The 18,568-nt window shown below is 40.9% G+C and overlaps 1 protein-coding gene and 1 non-coding gene across 2 annotated transcripts in view; both read left to right on the forward strand.

The window, feature by feature from the left end:
- LOC138372349 (tripartite motif-containing protein 59-like) overlaps positions 1 to 7,929 on the forward strand; it is a 43,955-nt gene extending 36,026 nt beyond the window's left edge. Inside the window, exon 5 of the mRNA XM_069337630.1 lies at positions 7,909 to 7,929. Within this exon, the coding sequence (XP_069193731.1) occupies positions 7,909 to 7,929 (21 nt within the window). The remainder of the gene's footprint in view (positions 1 to 7,908) is intronic.
- TRNAM-CAU (transfer RNA methionine (anticodon CAU)) lies at positions 7,737 to 7,808 on the forward strand. The gene has a single exon. It is a non-coding gene; the product is annotated as a tRNA-Met (tRNA).
- Positions 7,930 to 18,568: the final 10,639 nt, after the last annotated feature.

An 18,568-nucleotide genomic window follows, 5' to 3' on the forward strand; every position in this document is an offset into this window, starting at 1 on the left:
AGAAGTAGGAAATAAACTCCTAAGTCAAAAAATAGAACATTTAATACAAATAAATGAAGATAGCAAATATTGATATTAACTGAGGCTGGACCCACAACCTCTCAGTGTACTCTTCTTGAACTCTCCTCAACACTCCAGTTACACCATGTTACAAACATGTTGTTAATTGTCTTGTATCACCGGTCGTATACGATACGTATCGTATCGTATCACCTTGTATCAGGAGCCGGTCGACCGAGCGGACAGCACGCTGGACTTGTGATCCTGTAGTCCTGGGTTCGATCACAGGCGCCGGCGAGAAACAATGGGCAGAGTTTCTTTCACCCTATGCCCCTGTTACCTAGCAGTAAAATAGGTACCTGGGTGTTAGTCAGCTGTCAAGGGCTGCTTCCTGGGGGTGGAGGCCTGGTCGAAGACCGGGCCGCGGGGACACTAAAGCCCCGAAATCATCTCAAGATATCTCAAGATATATATCACATGTGACTGTCTCCGCTGTAACTGAGGTGAACCTTTGGTCAAAACTGTACATGTATCTAATGTGCTCATATGTTCAATATCTTCACCACATAACCTTCACTTCCTGGACAAAAATAGTTAGCAATAAATCAACATATGGTCAAACACTCCACATAATGTACAACAATAATGGGTACACAAACTTGCACATATATGTCTAATATTGGTAAGTCCCTTGACGATTGTTCATCAATAACATTCCCTGAGGTAATTAAGATCAGCCATTCTCGACGCCAAGACAAAAGAATATTACATGCATGGAAAGGTATGAGCAGTTGGTCATAGGAGACACTGCTAACGACCCGTTGTTGAGTGCCTTGAACACTCCAATGGGATGTTGGGGCAATGTTTACACTGATGCATCTGGCAGCGTGGCGCCTCCCTTGCTGGCTGAGACCCAGTAACAGTCTGGGCTTCACACTCTCCTCCAAATATATCAACCCAGCCTTGTGTTTACACACTGCTTTTGTAACTGTGTGCACCTGTGTACTGCTGTGTAACTATGTGCACCTGTGTACTGCTGTGTAACTATGTGCACCTGTGTACTGCTGTGTAACTATGTGCACCTGTGTACTGCTGTGTAACTATGTGCACCTGTGTACTGCTGTGTAACTATGTGCACCTGTGTACTGCTGTGGGACTGGACGGGGTTAGAGGGAAAGGCCCAGCTTAAAAAAGGTGAAACGTTTATGAGTCAATATCTTCACTAGTTTATAATCACATCTCCACCATTCTAGTTCTCTTCACACAATGGGACTTTCCACCTGCAGAGTCCATAATGATGTAATTTAAGAAGAAGGTTTTGGTGGTTGACAGTGTCAAAACCCTTACGCAGGTCCACAAATAACCCAACAGGGAACTCATTTTTATCAAGAGCTGCATGTATCAGGTTAATGATACTAATAAGTGTTGATGATACTAATAAGTGTATCATTAGTGCTTTTTTGTGGGGGTCTGAAGCCATATTGGCACGAGCTAAGTACTGTATATTGTGTTTGGCTAGATAAGAGTAAAGCTGCTTGTAGATTAGTTTTTCAAATATTTTTGACAAGTTTAGCAGAATTGATATAGACCTGAAGTTGTTGACATCAGTGAGATCACCACATTTATAGACTGGGGTTACTCTCGCTTTTTTTTTTTTAGAATATCTGGAAAGGTTTGGAGTTCAAGTGACTTGTTGTAAAGTAATGCAATGGCAGGAGCTAAAGATCTGGAGGCTTTTTAGTAAATTAGAGTTGGTATCTCCTCAAGGGCACTAGACTTGGTTTTAGGGGAAAGGATTATCTCATTAACATAAGTGGAATTAGCAGGCATTAGGTACAGAGACTGTGGATAGTTACCTGTAAGATAGTCCTGAACATTAGTCGTGGAAGATGGAATATCATTAGCAAGGGATGACCCAATGGATGAGAAAAACCTATCGAATTCAATAGCACTATCAGAGGCTGAAAGCAGACCATCGTTATTTGACAGAAGTATTGGTTTGTTATATAAAATCCTTTTTGATCCCAATATTTGAGAAATTGTGCTCCATGTTGTCTTAATGTTGTCCTTTGTGTGGGTAAATTTACCTTCGTAGTATTTAATTTTGGCTCTCCTAATTATTTTAGTTAGCAATGATGAGTAATTCTTTGAAAATTCTTTGGAGATGATTCCTAACCTATACTTCTTCTCAAAGTCATGTTTTTTATTAATAGTTTAAGTATCCCCTTGTAAGCCAAGTATTGTTTAGCCTTTTAGTTGTGACTTGTTTCGTTAGCATAGGACAGTGGGTGTTATAAAGGTTGAGAGTTTTTTGAAGAAATGATTGCACTGCTAGGTTTATGTCCCCTATGTTACCTAATTCGGTCTCCCAGTTGACATTAGCAGCAGCAGTTATAAAATTGCCTATACAAGTTTCATTGTGCACCCTAAAGCTTATCTCCCTTGTCTCTAGAGGTGGTTTATTAATGTTGGTTAGGAGAAATGTGGGGTAATGGTCTGTAGTGCTAACAATGGTAATCCCTGAAGTAAGCAGAGAGATTATGTTGGTCCAGATGTTTGTATTGGTATTTGTATTGTATTTGCTGTACGAGGTTATGTATACTGTACACTGTTCTGTATACTGTAAACTGTTCTGGATACTGTACACTGTTCTGTATACTGTAAACTGTTCTGTATACTGTACACTGTTCTGTATACTGTACACTGTTCTGGATACTGTACACTGTACTGTACACTGTTCTGTATACTGTACACTGTTCTGTATACTGTACACTGTTCTGTATACTGTACACTGTTCTGTATACTGTACACTGTTCTGTATACTGTACACTGTTCTGTATACTGTAAACTGTTCTGGATACTGTACACTGTTCTGTATACTATACACTGTTCTGTATACTGTACACTGTACACTGTTCTGTATACTGTACACTGTTCTGTATACTGTACACTGTACTGTACACTGTTCTGTATACTGTACACTGTTCTGTATACTGTACACTGTTCTGTATACTGTACACTGTTCTGTATACTGTACACTGTTCTGTATACTGTACACTGTTCTGTATACTGTACACTGTTCTGTATACTGTACACTGTACACTGTACTGTACACTGTTCTGTGTACTGTGCACTTCTGCATACTCTACAGGGTTATGTATACTGTATGCTGTTCTGTATAGTGTACACTGTTTTTTATACTGTATGCTGTTCTGTATACTGTACACTGTTCTGTATACTGTACAGGGTTCTGGATGCTGTACGCTGTTCAGTATATTGTATGCTGTTCTGTATACTGTACACTGTTCTGTATACTGTACACTGTTCTGTATACTGTACGCTTTTCTGTATACTGTACACTGTTCTGTATACTGTACGCTTTTCTGTATACTGTACACTGTTCTGTATACTGTTCTGTATACTGTACACTGTTCTGTATACTGTACGCTTTTCTGTATACTGTACACTGTTCTGTATACTGTACGCTGTTCTGTATACTGTACACTGTTCTGTATACAGTACACTGTTCTGTATACAGTACGCTGTTCTGTATACTGTACACTGTTCTGTATACTGTACACTGTTCTGTATACTGTACACTGTTCTGTATACTGTACACTGTTCTGTATACAGTACGCTGTTCTGTATACTGTACACTGTTCTGTATACTGTACACTGTTCTGTATACAGTACGCTGTTCTGTATACTGCACGCTGTTCTGTATACTATACACTGTTCTGTATACTGTATACTGTTCTGAATACAGTACAGGGGTTCTGTATACTGTACTGGGTTCTGTATACTGTACACTGTTCTGTATACTGTACACTGTTCTGTATACAGTACGTATGGCTTGCTGTGTTAGTCCTGGGGCCCTCAACCGTTCCTGGTATGGGAGCCACCATGCCCCGTCTGGCTTGCTGTGTTAGTCTTGGGGCCCTCAACCGTTCCTGGTATGGGAGCCACCATGCCCCGTCTGGCTTGTTGTGTTAGTCCTGGGGCCCTCAACCGTTCCTGGTATGGGAGCCACCATGCCCCGTCTGGCTTGCTGTGTTAGTCCTGGGGCCCTCAACCGTTCCTGGTATGGGAGCCACCATGCCCCGTCTGGCTTGCAGTGTTAGTCCTGGGGCCCTCAACTGTTCCTGGTATGGGAGCCAATTTAGTTCTGAGACGCTTTTTGTCGCTCTGTGTTGTACTTGCTCCACAGCAGATATGTTCTGAAGATGAGGCCTCTATGCTTGATACAGCAGTCCAAATGTGGCCGCACCAGAGATGTTTACAGTTCAATAACTTTATTTTCCTTGAAAATAAAGTTGATTTTCTTACTAGGGTTCCCAATTGTTGTGCAACTTTCAATGACTGGTCCCCGTGCATGCAGTCCCTGTGGCGCAGTGGTGAAACCCTAGCCCCAGCACTTCGCGAACAGTATAGTCTGGGTTCGTATCCAGGCTGGGGGAGGAGTGACTGGGTTCCAATCCTTAACATTACGCCTCTCTTCACCCAGCCTTGGAACGATTTGACGGGTCGTATTCCGGAGTTATTAATTAAGATAAATCTTAATCTTAGGACTTAACCGTATTAGGATAAAAGACCAGCCCGAGACGCAATACGTGCTAGTGGCTTTACAAGAATGTAAAAACTGGTGGACCATCCAAGTAGTAGGCGTCCATCTGTCTCAGGAGACTCTGGAGTTGCGTTCTGGTTGTCGGTCTGGAGTGGCCTCTCCAGGGCGCTAAGCCAGGGTAGGTTGATACGGGGGAGAAGCTGTCACCCATGCAGCAGGTCCCCCCTCTCCACAGCACAGAACGTCTCCATTGGAAAGGTAAACGCCACTAAGACAGGTTCCAGCGCCGTCGCAGGAACTGTCAGAACGAGGTTGAAGGCAACAAGGAACTGCCACCAGGGGGCTCCAGCTACGGAATTAACCTCGAAGTTGGTAAAAGAAAGCACAGGGACTCCAACCCCAGAGTCTTTTTTGTTGTTGTTACTCTTTTTTGTGGGGGGAAAGGAGGAAAATTAGGGAAATAAAGGAGGAAACTTAGGAAAAATGGGGGAACCATTGACAAGCTGCCGGCTTCCCGTCTCCGTCGTGACCACTAGACACAAGGTTACTTTAGGCATTAGGACACTATAGGAATTATCATCATCAGGAAAAGATCTCAGATAATTATTACACTTCGATATCTAAGTAATTCCGCCGTATTACAAATTTGTTTAGTACGTTCCTCGAGTCTCCGTGGCACAATTGGTTAGCGCGTTCGGCTGTTAACCGAAAGGTTGGTGGTTCGAGCCCACCCGGGGGCGATTATTTAGGCCAACTCTAGGGGTTGACCTCAGACAAGACCGACATAACACACTTGACAGCGATGTCACACTTGGCCCCGTGATCCAGCCCGTCCTCCTCAAGTCTCCCAACGTCAACAAACTCTCGCGCGTAAGTGACCTTATCCTAACACAACAGAGAACGGCACAGTATGTCAACGTCGTGACCCATCCTCCTGTTTACACAGTAGTTGTTGTATATGCTCCATAGTACAAACGTTGACGTACTAAGTCATTACATAATAGAACTTACTAATCACTTTATAGTCTGAATTCTTAATTATAGTCTTAATTATAGACTCTTTATAGTCGGAAGTGAAGTATATAGCACTAATCACTTTATAGTCTGAAGAAATAAAGCTAAACAAAATATATGTTCCTATTTCTAGTATAGCACACATATATATACGATATTAGGCCTCAGATAGCGTGTATTAGGCCTAGGAAGGTTCAGTTAGTTAAGGTTGTCTTTGCAACATAAATATAAAACCTTTTCCGGTTTGTCTAAATTCAATAGTACAAATTTCTACTTTCTAATAGCGTTATACGTCGATATATTAACTTTGGTCCTCATCGTCACTATAAGTACTACCAACACAAGTGTGGGAACCGACCTGTGAGATTTATATTTATTTAATTTATATGAATTTATATTTACGTTAATTTATATACTTCGATAGCAATTTGTATAATGATAAGTGGACTGTATTTCTGCAATAATCTCATAATCTCACAAATCGATCCTCTACACATTAGGGGGGTTTATATTAATTGAATATATATATATATATATATGCAGCCAATCAAACTACAGTATTAACTACATACATTGAAAAGGTTCCTTATCTTATAGTACAGCAGGCCTTAGTCCAAACAGGTATAACTAGGATGTAGAAACCAAATTATCCTCTTTGAGGTAGCTTCCATCACCCAGTAACTGGTGCACAAAGTCTTGCTTCCTCGTCTTGACCTGTCAAAAGGGCGCTAGCTGTAAAGCCAGAATCCTATATATGACAGGTATATCAGAGAAAATACTGTACATGGAACAATTAAGACCTGGCTTAATTACCTTTAGTTTGAGGCTACCATGTGCTCTAACCAGGCCACCCTATATAATGACATTAATGGCCATAAATGAAAATAAACGGGTTTCGGAAAGAACACTTAACTTGAATTTGTTGACAGCGTGTTGATAATGGTACACCTTTGGTTTCCATAACACTACGTCCAAGTAAAATTAACAGGAGCCGTATTTGCTCCCGTGTGCCTCTGGTCTAGTATAAACAATAACAATGTCTAACACTCCATACTACTGACGCTACTGGCCGACATTGTCCAGATATAATAGGAGCCGAATTTGCTCCACGCGTCTCGGAGGTGACAACAACAATGGCTGCCCCTCCTTCCTCACTCTGACGCCTAGCTTACATTGTCCAGATGTCAATAAGTGATAGAAGGGTCACATTTACTCTACTTTAATATTGATAATTAAGTTAATTTATATGAGATGTTTTTATGATGGTAAAGTTCAAAGACTAATGTATTTAAGAATAATTCCCACCATAATAGGTGGTGAATATAATAGTATGTGGTGATGATATCCCGTTTTCTATAGACGGTAATTCCACTACAAGTTACGTTTTCTATGGGTAACTTGTTTATACAATACATTAAATATTAAATGATATATTAAATGGTGTCGGATTTTCCGACAACAAGAGGATGGGCTGCAGTTTCACGAGCCGCTACCATTTTCTAGTACGACAATTGTTGGTCTTGGGAAGAGTATTCGTCAAAAGGCGCCGTTCTATTATGAGGACGGGTTGAACATCTACATACCGAGTTTTGGCGGCATAACACAACAATTTAGAAAATAATATATAATTATAAACAGCCTCCCAGTCTTTCGGAGCTCATCAACTGTTTAATATGTGTAAAGTCGCCAAAGATTGAGATAACATGTTCGTAAGTACTTGCGTGACTGACTGATGAATCTCGGTCCAGACACTAAATATAATTCTTATGCTTGGAATGTTTACATGCAAGAAGAGTTGCTATAGACCTCAACAAACACGACAGATCAGCCTCCAGGGCTGAGTGGATCCCATACTTATCCTGTAGACCCCATGTATACCTATCCTGTGAGCGTTAGTGCCTCCAATACATGTCCTGTTCATGAGTGGTAGTGAACCCATACCCATCGTGTGCAGCAGTGATCACATACCCATGCTATGATGTATGTCATACGCAACTGGCTGTGCACAGTAACCATGATGTGCGCATCCCATGCGCAAGATCAGTGCGTACTGGTGCGTTACTGCGCAGAAACACTGATACTTTTATTTATGAAGAAAATATTACCAATTATAATATTATAAAAGATCTATAAAATGTATCATTCAAATAATATGAGCAGCAGAGTGGCGCAGTGGAAGCGTGCTGGGCCCATAACCCAGAGGTCCGTAGATCGAAACTACGCTCTGCTACGAAATTGTTTTAATGTATTAATAATGTTTTTTCATTACAAATGTAGGTACATAGCAGTGTCTTGCTACCTCCTTCAATATAAGTAATTACAAATTACAGGTTGAGCTAGCTATATGTTAAAAAATAAAGGCACAATAACGAATGTGGGAGATTTGTACCTGAATTTACCTGTCCCTAGTGTCCTCGACGGATAGTGGAAGCCATCGGCTTGTCAAAGATCCCCCCCCCCCCATGGTTCATGAGGATTGTTTCTGTTTGGATTTTGAACTGAGGTAATATCTTGGTATTTAACGACTTCGCTAGTTAGACAATTCCATGGGATAACCCTAGATTATAGTTTAGTTCATTCAATATGCACCCCATACCCGCCCTGAGGGCGGTAGTGGGGAAGAGTTACAGAGGCACATAATGGGCTCAGGGACTGAACCCTACAATTCATTTACCTGAGCAAGTTAATCTTGCTGAGAGAGTTACAAAATTCAATGCACTTCATCACATCAACAATGGGCTCGAGACCGCCCACAAGTACAGTTTCTAAATTAAGCAACTGACATGTGGAGATCCCTACAGCGAGAAATATTTGTACGCTAACCAACTGTGTTACGGAGGCTACGCTCTCTAAAACCTTACAAATATTTCCTCCTGCTTCTTACCGCTCGCTCCCGCCATCGAAAGCCCTAAAATCATTTTCACACTGCTTCCTCCCGTTCGATCCCGCTCTCTAAAGCCTTACAAATTATTTATCCTGCTTCCTGCAACTCGCTCCCGCTCTCTGAAGCCCTAATAACAATTCCTTCCGCTCTCCGAATCCATAAAAATACTTCCTCCTGTTTCATCCCGCTCTCTGTAGCCTTAAAAATACTTCCTCCTGCTTCCTCCTGCTTCCTCCCCCTTTCTGAAGCCCTAGAATCACTCTCTCCTGCTTTTTCCCGCTCGCTCCCGCACTCTGAAGCCTTAAAAATACTTCCTATTTCTTCCTCCCACTCTCTGAAGCCCTTATAACACTTCCTCCTGCTTCCTATAACCAATGTTCCAGAGATGTGTAAATATTTTATTCAAAATGATCTGCTACCAGAATTTTTTGCCAAATATCCCCAGTTTGCTAACTGTAGGTATAGTACCTAAGTGATTGTAACCTATCCACCGCTGCCCACTGGATGGGGGGCGGTGTGCAGGACAAACATATCAATTGTGACACTAGCTCTCCACATATGTCAGTTGCTTAATTTAGAAACTGTACTTGTGGTCAATCGCAAACATATTTATGATGTGACGACTTATACTGAATTTTTTAACTAGCTTATCAAGATTGACGCTTGCTTAGCTAAGTGAATTGTGGGGTTCAGTCCCTGAGTCCATTATGTGCCTCTGTAACCACTTCCACTACCGCCCACAAGATGGGTATGGGGTGCATAATAAGTGAACTAAACTAAACTAAACCTCTCATGTTATCGTGACGTCACACACCCCGTACACACATAAAACAGGATTTTCTCTCTATTTTCGTTATTAAACATTTTATAATTTATATAATTCCTTAATGTGTTTTGATCATATTATATCGCTGAAGAAAAACTATGTGCATCTTCGGTAGCAATTAACCGGATTTGGTCCATATAATAACAGGTCACTATACTTCAGGTTTCCGTAGTGTAGTGGTTATCATGTGCGCCTCACACGCGCAAGGTCCCCGGTTCGATCCCGGGCGGAAACATTTGACTTTTTAATGTTTGTTTTCATAACCCATTGAAATAAACTCCAAGTGTCCAACCACTTGGGTCGAACGGTAGAGCGACGGTCTCGCTTCTTGCAAGTCGGCGTTCAATCCCGACCGTCCAAGTGGTTGGGCACCATTCCTTCCCCCCGTCCCATCCCAAATCCTTATCCTGACCCCTTCCCAGTGCTATATAGTCGTAATGGCTTGGCGCTTTCCCCCTGATAGTTCCCTTCCCTTCCCTTCAAAGAGCTAAAATTAATAACAAAGAATATTGACAATATTTATTAAATCATAAAACTTATACCATTTTGTAATATGTTAATACTACATTATACTAATTATTAATATTGAGAGTCATATAACTATGTATTGTGGAGCAGAGTGGCGCAGTGGAAGTGTGCTGGACCCATAATCCCACTAGAGGTCCGTAGATCGAAACTACGCTCTGCTACAGTCTAATTTTTTCCTACCATAACAAACCAAAAGAAATGTTTTTATCTTTAATAAATGTAATCCATCCTCCTGTACATTTTGTAACTATGTAGAGCATCGTACATATAAATTAAATATTGACGTAATGGACAATAACATAGTAGAACTTGATACTATTCACCCCTATAGTCCGGAAAAAATATAGCTAAAATCAAACAGATATATTCCTAGGCCTAGTATAGCATATATATGTACTATATTTGGCCTCAGCATGTATTTTTGACCTTGGATGGTAAGTTATGTTAGGTTTTATGAGAAACAAATACAAAGGCTTTATGTACTAGTAGCTTTACAGTACTAGTTACAGTACAGTACTAGTACAGTACAGTACAGTACAGTACTAGTTACAGTACTAGTACTGTACTTTTACTAGTGGCTTTACGTACTAGTGGCTTTACAAGAATGTAAATACTGTACTACCCAATGTATTCTCACAAACCCAATGTACCTTCTTGTATATATATAAATAAATAGATAAATAAATAAATAAAAAGGTTCGGGCCAACCTTGCCCAAAACGCTTGGTGTAATAGTGGCTTTAGACATTGTATGTACAAGCTCTATCTATAAATCCAACAACATGTTTGTATCTGACCTTGTATGTATATATGTACTTTACCTGAATAAACATTTGATTTGATTTGACAAAACCTTTGTCGGTTTATCCAAATTCACTAATACCAAATTCTACTATCCAATTGTCCATTACATCAATATATGTACGATGGAGGATGGATGTGTTGCTTATAAGCACTGCTATTAATATATCATAAGCTCCTACACAGATTACACACAGAAATCACAATAGTGTGATGCATCAAATGAACAAATCCACAAGGGCCATGACGAGGGTTCAAACCTACGTCCGAGAGGATCCCAGACGCTGCCTTAATCGACTGAGCTACGACATGGTAAAAGAATTGTAACCACAAGTTCTACTGACCTTACTTGGATCCTGCAGCCTCTCTGAGACACAAACCAGGATTTTACACAATTCCCCCCATGCACCCGAGCTCTGTCAATAAGCCGTTCTACCTCTTCGCCCTTACTTCATTTTGTAATGAAGTCAGGGCTTGGAAAGCTGGGCGAGGCTAGTCCCACCAAGTGTCTGGTCACCAACCTCGGATAAACATTATATTTATAGATATAGGTTATATAAATATATAGAGGGGGGGGGTACTATCTCTGGTTGAGATTGTAGGGATCCTCGACCTCAAAGAAGACGACATGCAGCATCCGGGGAAGCCTTGTGGGGCACCCGCATACACTTACATATTGTCTTTTCATATCACTCCTATATTTTTTTTATTTTGTAATTTTATTTTATTTAAAATTTCATTACACAAAAAGTTACAACATTGGTTACATTCAAAGTACGAGACTTCTTATTACAGGTTGTAGAGTTCCTCCAATATATAGTTTTGTGTTAACTAATACTATTACATATATATTATTACCTATATCTTCTAGTCGTAGTAGTAGCAGACATTCATCAGTCTCAGGAGACTAATAATAATAATAATAATAATAATAATAATAATAATAATTTTTATTTAGGTAAAGGTACATACATAAAGAGATTTTACAAAGTTTGTTGGCTTTATAGATAGAGCTAGTACATACAATACCTAAAGCCACTATTACGCAAAGCGTTTCGGGCAGGAAAAAACACTAATGACTAAAGCTTAAAACTAATGGGTAAAAAGAAAAAAATGCGTTGAGTACAAATAAAAATAGAGGTAAAAGAGGGGGGAACATTGTTGAAAAAGCAGCACAAATACAATTACAAATTATTACAGAAAATTACATTCAAACAGCGTTGATTTGAAAAACAAAAAAAAACAAAAAACATACATGGGTTGACAATAGAGGGGTAAGGTAGGTTACAGGGAATTTATTAGGTATAGCTTCGTTTTTAACTTAAACTGGTTGAGAGAGGTACAGTCTTTAACATGGTTGGGAAGGTCATTCCACATTCTGGGCCCCTTGATTTGTAGAGCATTTCTGGTTTGATTAAGTCGTACTCTAGGAATATCAAAACTGTATTTATTTCTGGTGTGGTGCTCATGGGTTCTGTTACAACCTTCTATGAAGCTTTTGAGATCAGGATTGGCATTATAGTTTAGCGTTTTATATATGTATAATACACATGAGAGAATGTGCAGTGACTTAATGTCTAACATATTCAGAGATTTGAGTAGGGGTACCGAGTGATGTCTGGGGCCAGAATTGGATATTGTCCTAATAGCAGCTTTGTGTTGAGTAATTAGAGGACGTAAGTGATTTTGGGTAGTAGAGCCCCAAGCACAAATACCATAGTTGAGATATGGATAGATAAGGGAGTAATAGAGAGTCACCAGGGCAGGGCGAGGTACATAATATCTGATCTTAGAAAGAATGCCCACAGTTTTTGAAACTTTTTTTGATATGTTTAGAATGTGTCCCTGGAAATTCAGCTTGTGGTCAATGAGAATGCCAAGGAATTTGCCATCTTATTTGTTACAAATTTGGGTATTGTTTATTTTGAGATTTATTTGATTAGAGGATTTATTGCCAAACAGAATATAGAAAGTTTTGTCAATGTTAAGGGTGAGTTTGTTGGCAGTTAGCTACAGATGGACTTTATTTAGCTCAGTATTTACTGTGGCATTTAGAGCAAGGGGATCAGGACTATGGAGTTGTGCTCTGGTTGTCGGTCTGGAGTGGCCTCTCCAGGGCACAAAGCCAGGGTAGGTTGATACGGGGGAGAAGCTGTCAACCATGCAACAGGTCCCCCATCTCCACGGCGCCGAAAGTCTCCAATGGAAAGGCAAACACCAATACGATTGGTTCCAGCGCCGTCGCAGGAACTGTGAGCTCCGGAGTTGACCTGGAAGCTGGTGAAGGGACTCATGACCCGGAGACCGCCGTGGTCGAGGCCGGAGAAGAACCACCCCAGCAAGTGCAAGAACGACCCCAGCCTCCTGAAGCAGAGCCTGGGGCTGCTAGAGCCCAAGGAGGAGGACTTCAGAGTCCCGCACCTACGGGTTCCAGGCGTAGTTCAATAACTAACTGATAAACATAACTTTAATATTGATTCATTAACTAAGTTCAATAACTAATTGATAAACCTTAAAGAACTGGTGAGAACAACTGTGTACACTTCAGTTTGCTGACATTTATTAGATCTGTGCTGCTTATAAAATACGTTTGTGTTCGATCCCCGATGGTCCCAGTGCTTGGGCACCGTTACTCCACTCCGTCCTCTCGCTTCTTGCAGTCCGCGTTCGATCCCCGATGATCTAAGTGTTAGCTTTCCATTCCTTCACTTCGTCCTTATATATCCCAGATGATCTTGATATCCCTTCCAAGTGCTGTATAATCATACTGGCCTAGTACTTTCACCTCATAATTACCTTACTTTACCTCGCTTCCTCAGAGACTTTTCCTTCCTGATTTTGTCTTCTCACGCCTCAGTTGTCAGTTGATGATGTATGATGAAGTGGATGAATGTATGACTGTTGAGTTCTTCATTAAATTTAATTTGCTTCATTACAGACTTCATATTACAGTCTCCGTGGTGTAGTGGTAAGACACTCGCCTGGCGTTCCGCGAGCGCTATGTCATGGGTTCGTATCCTGGCCGGGGAGGATTTACTGGGTGCAAATCCTTAACTGTAGCCTCTGTTTAACGCAACAGTAAAATGTGTACTTGGATGAAAAAACGCGGCGGGGATCGTATTCCAGGGACCTGCCCGAAACGCTACGCGTACTAGTGGCTGTACAAGAATGTAACAACTCTTGTATATATCTCAAAAAAAAACAAAAAAAATTAAGCTGGAAGAGTCGTGGCCAGACTGGGAGGTCGGACCCGGTGTTCACGCGGTCACCAGTTGGACCCGGTGTTCACGCGGTCACCAGTTGGACCCGGTGTTCACGCGGTCACCAGTTGGACCCGGTGTTCACGCGATCACCAGTTGGACCCGGTGTTCACGCGGTCACCAGTTGGACCCGGTGTTCACGCGGTCACCAGTTGGACCCGGTGTTCACGCGATCACCAGTTGGACCCGGTGTTCACGCGGTTACCAGTTGGACCCGGTGTTCACGCGGTCACCAGTTGGACCCGGTGTTCACGCGGTCACCAGTTGGACCCGGTGTTCACGCGGTCACCAGTTGGACCCGGTGTTCACGCGGTCACCAGTTGGACCCGGTGTTCACGCGGTCACCAGATGGACCCGGTGTTCACGTGGTCACCAGTTGGATCCGGTGTTCACGCGGTCACCAGTTGGACCCGGTGTTCACGCGGTCACCAGATGGACCCGGTGTTCACGCGGTCACCAGTTGGACCCGGTGTTCACGCGGTCACCAGTTGGACCCGGTGTTCACGCGGTCACCAGTTGGACCCGGTGTTCACGCGGTCACCAGATGGACCCGGTGTTCACGCGGTCACCAGTTGGACCCGGTGTTCACGCGGTCACCAGTTGGACCCGGTGTTCACGCGGTCACCAGTTGGACCCGGTGTTCACGCGGTCACCAGTTGGACCCGGTGTTCACGCGGTCACCAGTTCCAACTCTCAGTGGCTGACATTTCCTTTTTTCATTTAGTTACATAATAATTCAGTTTTAATTATTTATTCGCAATTTTCATTTATATAATCAAATTTTAAATGTTCAATCTCGTTATGTTTGTCAATTACAGCAACTTTATTATATATGTTAAATAACATTTTATTTAATCTAACAGTTTGTTCATTCAGTCACATTTTATTTATTCATTTATTTTATATACATCTATTTAATCACTTGTTAGTTATTTGTTTTCTATCACCTTTTGTTTATTTATTCAATCGCTAACTTTTATAAAATTTACATATTTGCAATAAAACATTAATATCTGGCAAGAATACAACGTTAAACACTTGATGGCAATTTGAGTTGTGAGTGTTGCATCACAATAATTACACGATGACAGTTGTGAGTGTTGCATCACAATAATTACACGATGACAGTTGTGAGTGTTGCATCACAATAATTACACGATGATAGTTGTGAGTGTTGCATCACAATAATTACACGATGACAGTTGCAAAATTGCAACACTGTAAACTGTGCTTTGAGTGTTACAACACAGCAATGACGCGGTGTGAGTGTTGCAAGGCAATAACCTGTTGTTACAGTTACAACATAAATAATGTGTTGTGATGTGGCAACATTGAAATAACGTGTTGTGATGTGGCAACATTGAAATAACGTGTTGTGATGTGGCAACATTGAAATAACGTGTTGTGATGTGGCAACATTGAAATAACGTGTTGTGATGTGGCAACATTGAAATAACGTGTTGTGATGTGGCAACATTGAAATAACGTGTTGTGATGTGGCACCATTGAAATAACGTGTTGTGATGTGGCAACATTGAAATAACGTGTTGTGATGTGGCAACATTGAAATAACGTGTTGTGATGTGGCAACATTGAAATAACGTGTTGTGATGTGGCAACATTGAAATAACGTGTTGTGATGTGGCAACATTGAAATAACGTGTTGTGATGTGGCAACATTGAAATAACGTGTTGTGATGTGGCAACATTGAAATAACGTGTTGTGATGTGGCAACATTGAAATAACGTGTTGTGATGTGGCAACATTGAAATAACGTGTTGTGATGTGGCAACATTGAAATAACGTGTTGTGATGTGGCAACATTGAAATAACGTGTTGTGGTGTTGCAACAAAGAAATAATGTGTTGTATTACAATGCCAGCATAATGTGTTGTATTACAATGCAGGCATAATGTGTTGTATTACAATGCCGGCATAATGTGTTGTATTACAATGCCAGCATAATGTGTTGTATTACAATGCCGGCATAATGTGTTGTATTACAATGCCGACATAATGTGTTGTATTACAATGCCGGCATAATGTGTTGTATTACAATGCCAGCATAATGTGTTGTATTACAATGCTGGCATAATGTGTTGTATTACAATGCCGACATAATGTGTTGTATTACAATGCCGACATAATGTGTTGTATTACAATGCCAGCATAATGTGTTGTATTACAATGCCGGCATAATGTGTTGTATTACAATGCCGGCATAATGTGTTGTATTACAATGCCGGCATAATGTGTTGTATTACAATGCCAGCATAATGTGTTGTATTACAATGCTGGCATAATGTGTTGTATTACAATGCCGACATAATGTGTTGTATTACAATGCCGACATAATGTGTTGTATTACAATGCCGGCATAATGTGTTGTATTACAATGCAGGCATAATGTGTTGTATTACAATGCAGGCATAATGTGTTGTATTACAATGCTGGCATAATGTGTTGTATTACAATGCCAGCATAATGTGTTGTATTACAATGCCAGCATAATGTGTTGTATTACAATGCCGGCATAATGTGTTGTATTACAATGCCGGCATAATGTGTTGTATTACAATGCCAGCATAATGTGTTGTATTACAATGCCGGCATAATGTGTTGTATTACAATGCCGACATAATGTGTTGTATTACAATGCCGGCATAATGTGTTGTATTACAATGCCGGCATAATGTGTTGTATTACAATGCCAGCATAATGTGTTGTATTACAATGCAGGCATAATGTGTTGTATTACAATGCAGGCATAATGTGTTGTATTACAATGCAGGCATAATGTGTTGTATTACAATGCCAGCATAATGTGTTGTATTACAATGCCGGCATAATGTGTTGTATTACAATGCCGGCATAATGTGTTGTATTACAATGCCAGCATAATGTGTTGTATTACAATGCAGGCATAATGTGTTGTATTACAATGCCGGCATAATGTGTTGTATTACAATGCCGGCATAATGTGTTGTATTACAATGCTGGCATAATGTGTTGTATTACAATGCCGGCATAATGTGTTGTATTACAATGCCAGCATAATGTGTTGTATTACAATGCAGGCATAATGTGTTGTATTACAATGCAGGCATAATGTGTTGTATTACAATGCAGGCATAATGTGTTGTATTACAATGCCAGCATAATGTGTTGTATTACAATGCCGACATAATGTGTTGTATTACAATGCCGACATAATGTGTTGTATTACAATGCCGGCATAATGTGTTGTATTACAATGCCGACATAATGTGTTGTATTACAATGCCAGCATAATGTGTTGTATTACAATGCAGGCATAATGTGTTGTATTACAATGCCGGCATAATGTGTTGTATTACAATGCCGGCATAATGTGTTGTATTACAATGCCAGCATAATGTGTTGTATTACAATGCAGGCATAATGTGTTGTATTACAATGCAGGCATAATGTGTTGTATTACAATGCCGGCATAATGTGTTGTATTACAATGCAGGCATAATGTGTTGTATTACAATGCAGGCATAATGTGTTGTATTACAATGCAGGCATAATGTGTTGTATTACAATGCTGGCATAATGTGTTGTATTACAATGCCGGCATAATGTGTTGAAACGTTACATTACAGTAATAACATGTTGTAACCCTCACAGTATGTTATTTATGAGTGACCATCCTGGCTACGTATTGTTTTGTTGCAACACTCACAACACGTTTTATTTTGCAACACTCGCAAAACTCCTTCTTGTGTTCCAACACTTATAACTTTTCATTTCAGTGTTGCAACACTCACAACACCTTATCTATGTGTTGCCACACCCAGAACACGCTATTCTTGTACGTTGCAACACGTGCAGCATGTGTACTCACCTAGTTGTACTCACCTAGTTGTGTTTGCGGGGGTTGAGCTCTGGGTCTTTGGTCCCGCCTCTCAACCGTCAATCAACAGGTGTACAAATTCCTGAGCCTATCGGGCTCTGTCATATCTACACTTGAAACTGTGTATGGAGTCAGCCTCCACCATATCACCCCCTAATGCATTCCATTTGTCAACCACTCTGACACTAAAAAAGTTCTTTCTAATATCTCTGTGGCTCATTTGGGCACTCAGTTTCCACCTGTGTCCCCTTGTGCGTGTTCCCCTTGTGTTAAATAGACTGTCTTTATCTACCCTATCAATCCCCTTCAGAATCTTGAATGTGGTGATCATGTCCCCCCTAACTCTTCTGTCTTCCAGCGAAGTGAGGTTTAATTCCCGTAGTCTCTCCTCGTAGCTCATACCTCTCAGCTCGGGTACTAGTCTGGTGGCAAACCTTTGAACCTTTTCCAGTTTAGTCTTATCCTTGACTAGATATGGACTCCATGCTGGGGCTGCATACACCAGGATTGGCCTGACATATGTGGTATACAAAGTTCTAAATGATTCTTTACACAAGTTTCTGAATGCCGTTCGTATGTTGGCCAGCCTGGCATATGCCGCTGATGTTATCCGCTTGATATGTGCTGCAGGAGACAGGTCTGGCGTGATATCAACCCCCAAGTCTTTTTCCTTCTCTGACTCCTGAAGAATTTCCTCTCCCAGATGATACCTTGTATCTGGCCTCCTGCTCCCTACACCTATCTTCATTACATTACATTTGGTTGGGTTAAACTCTAACAACCATTTGTTCGACCATTCTTTCAGCTTGTCTAG

Source organism: Procambarus clarkii, chromosome 38, assembly GCF_040958095.1.
Source record: "Procambarus clarkii isolate CNS0578487 chromosome 38, FALCON_Pclarkii_2.0, whole genome shotgun sequence".
In the NCBI taxonomy this organism is placed as follows: Eukaryota; Metazoa; Arthropoda; class Malacostraca; order Decapoda; family Cambaridae; genus Procambarus; species Procambarus clarkii.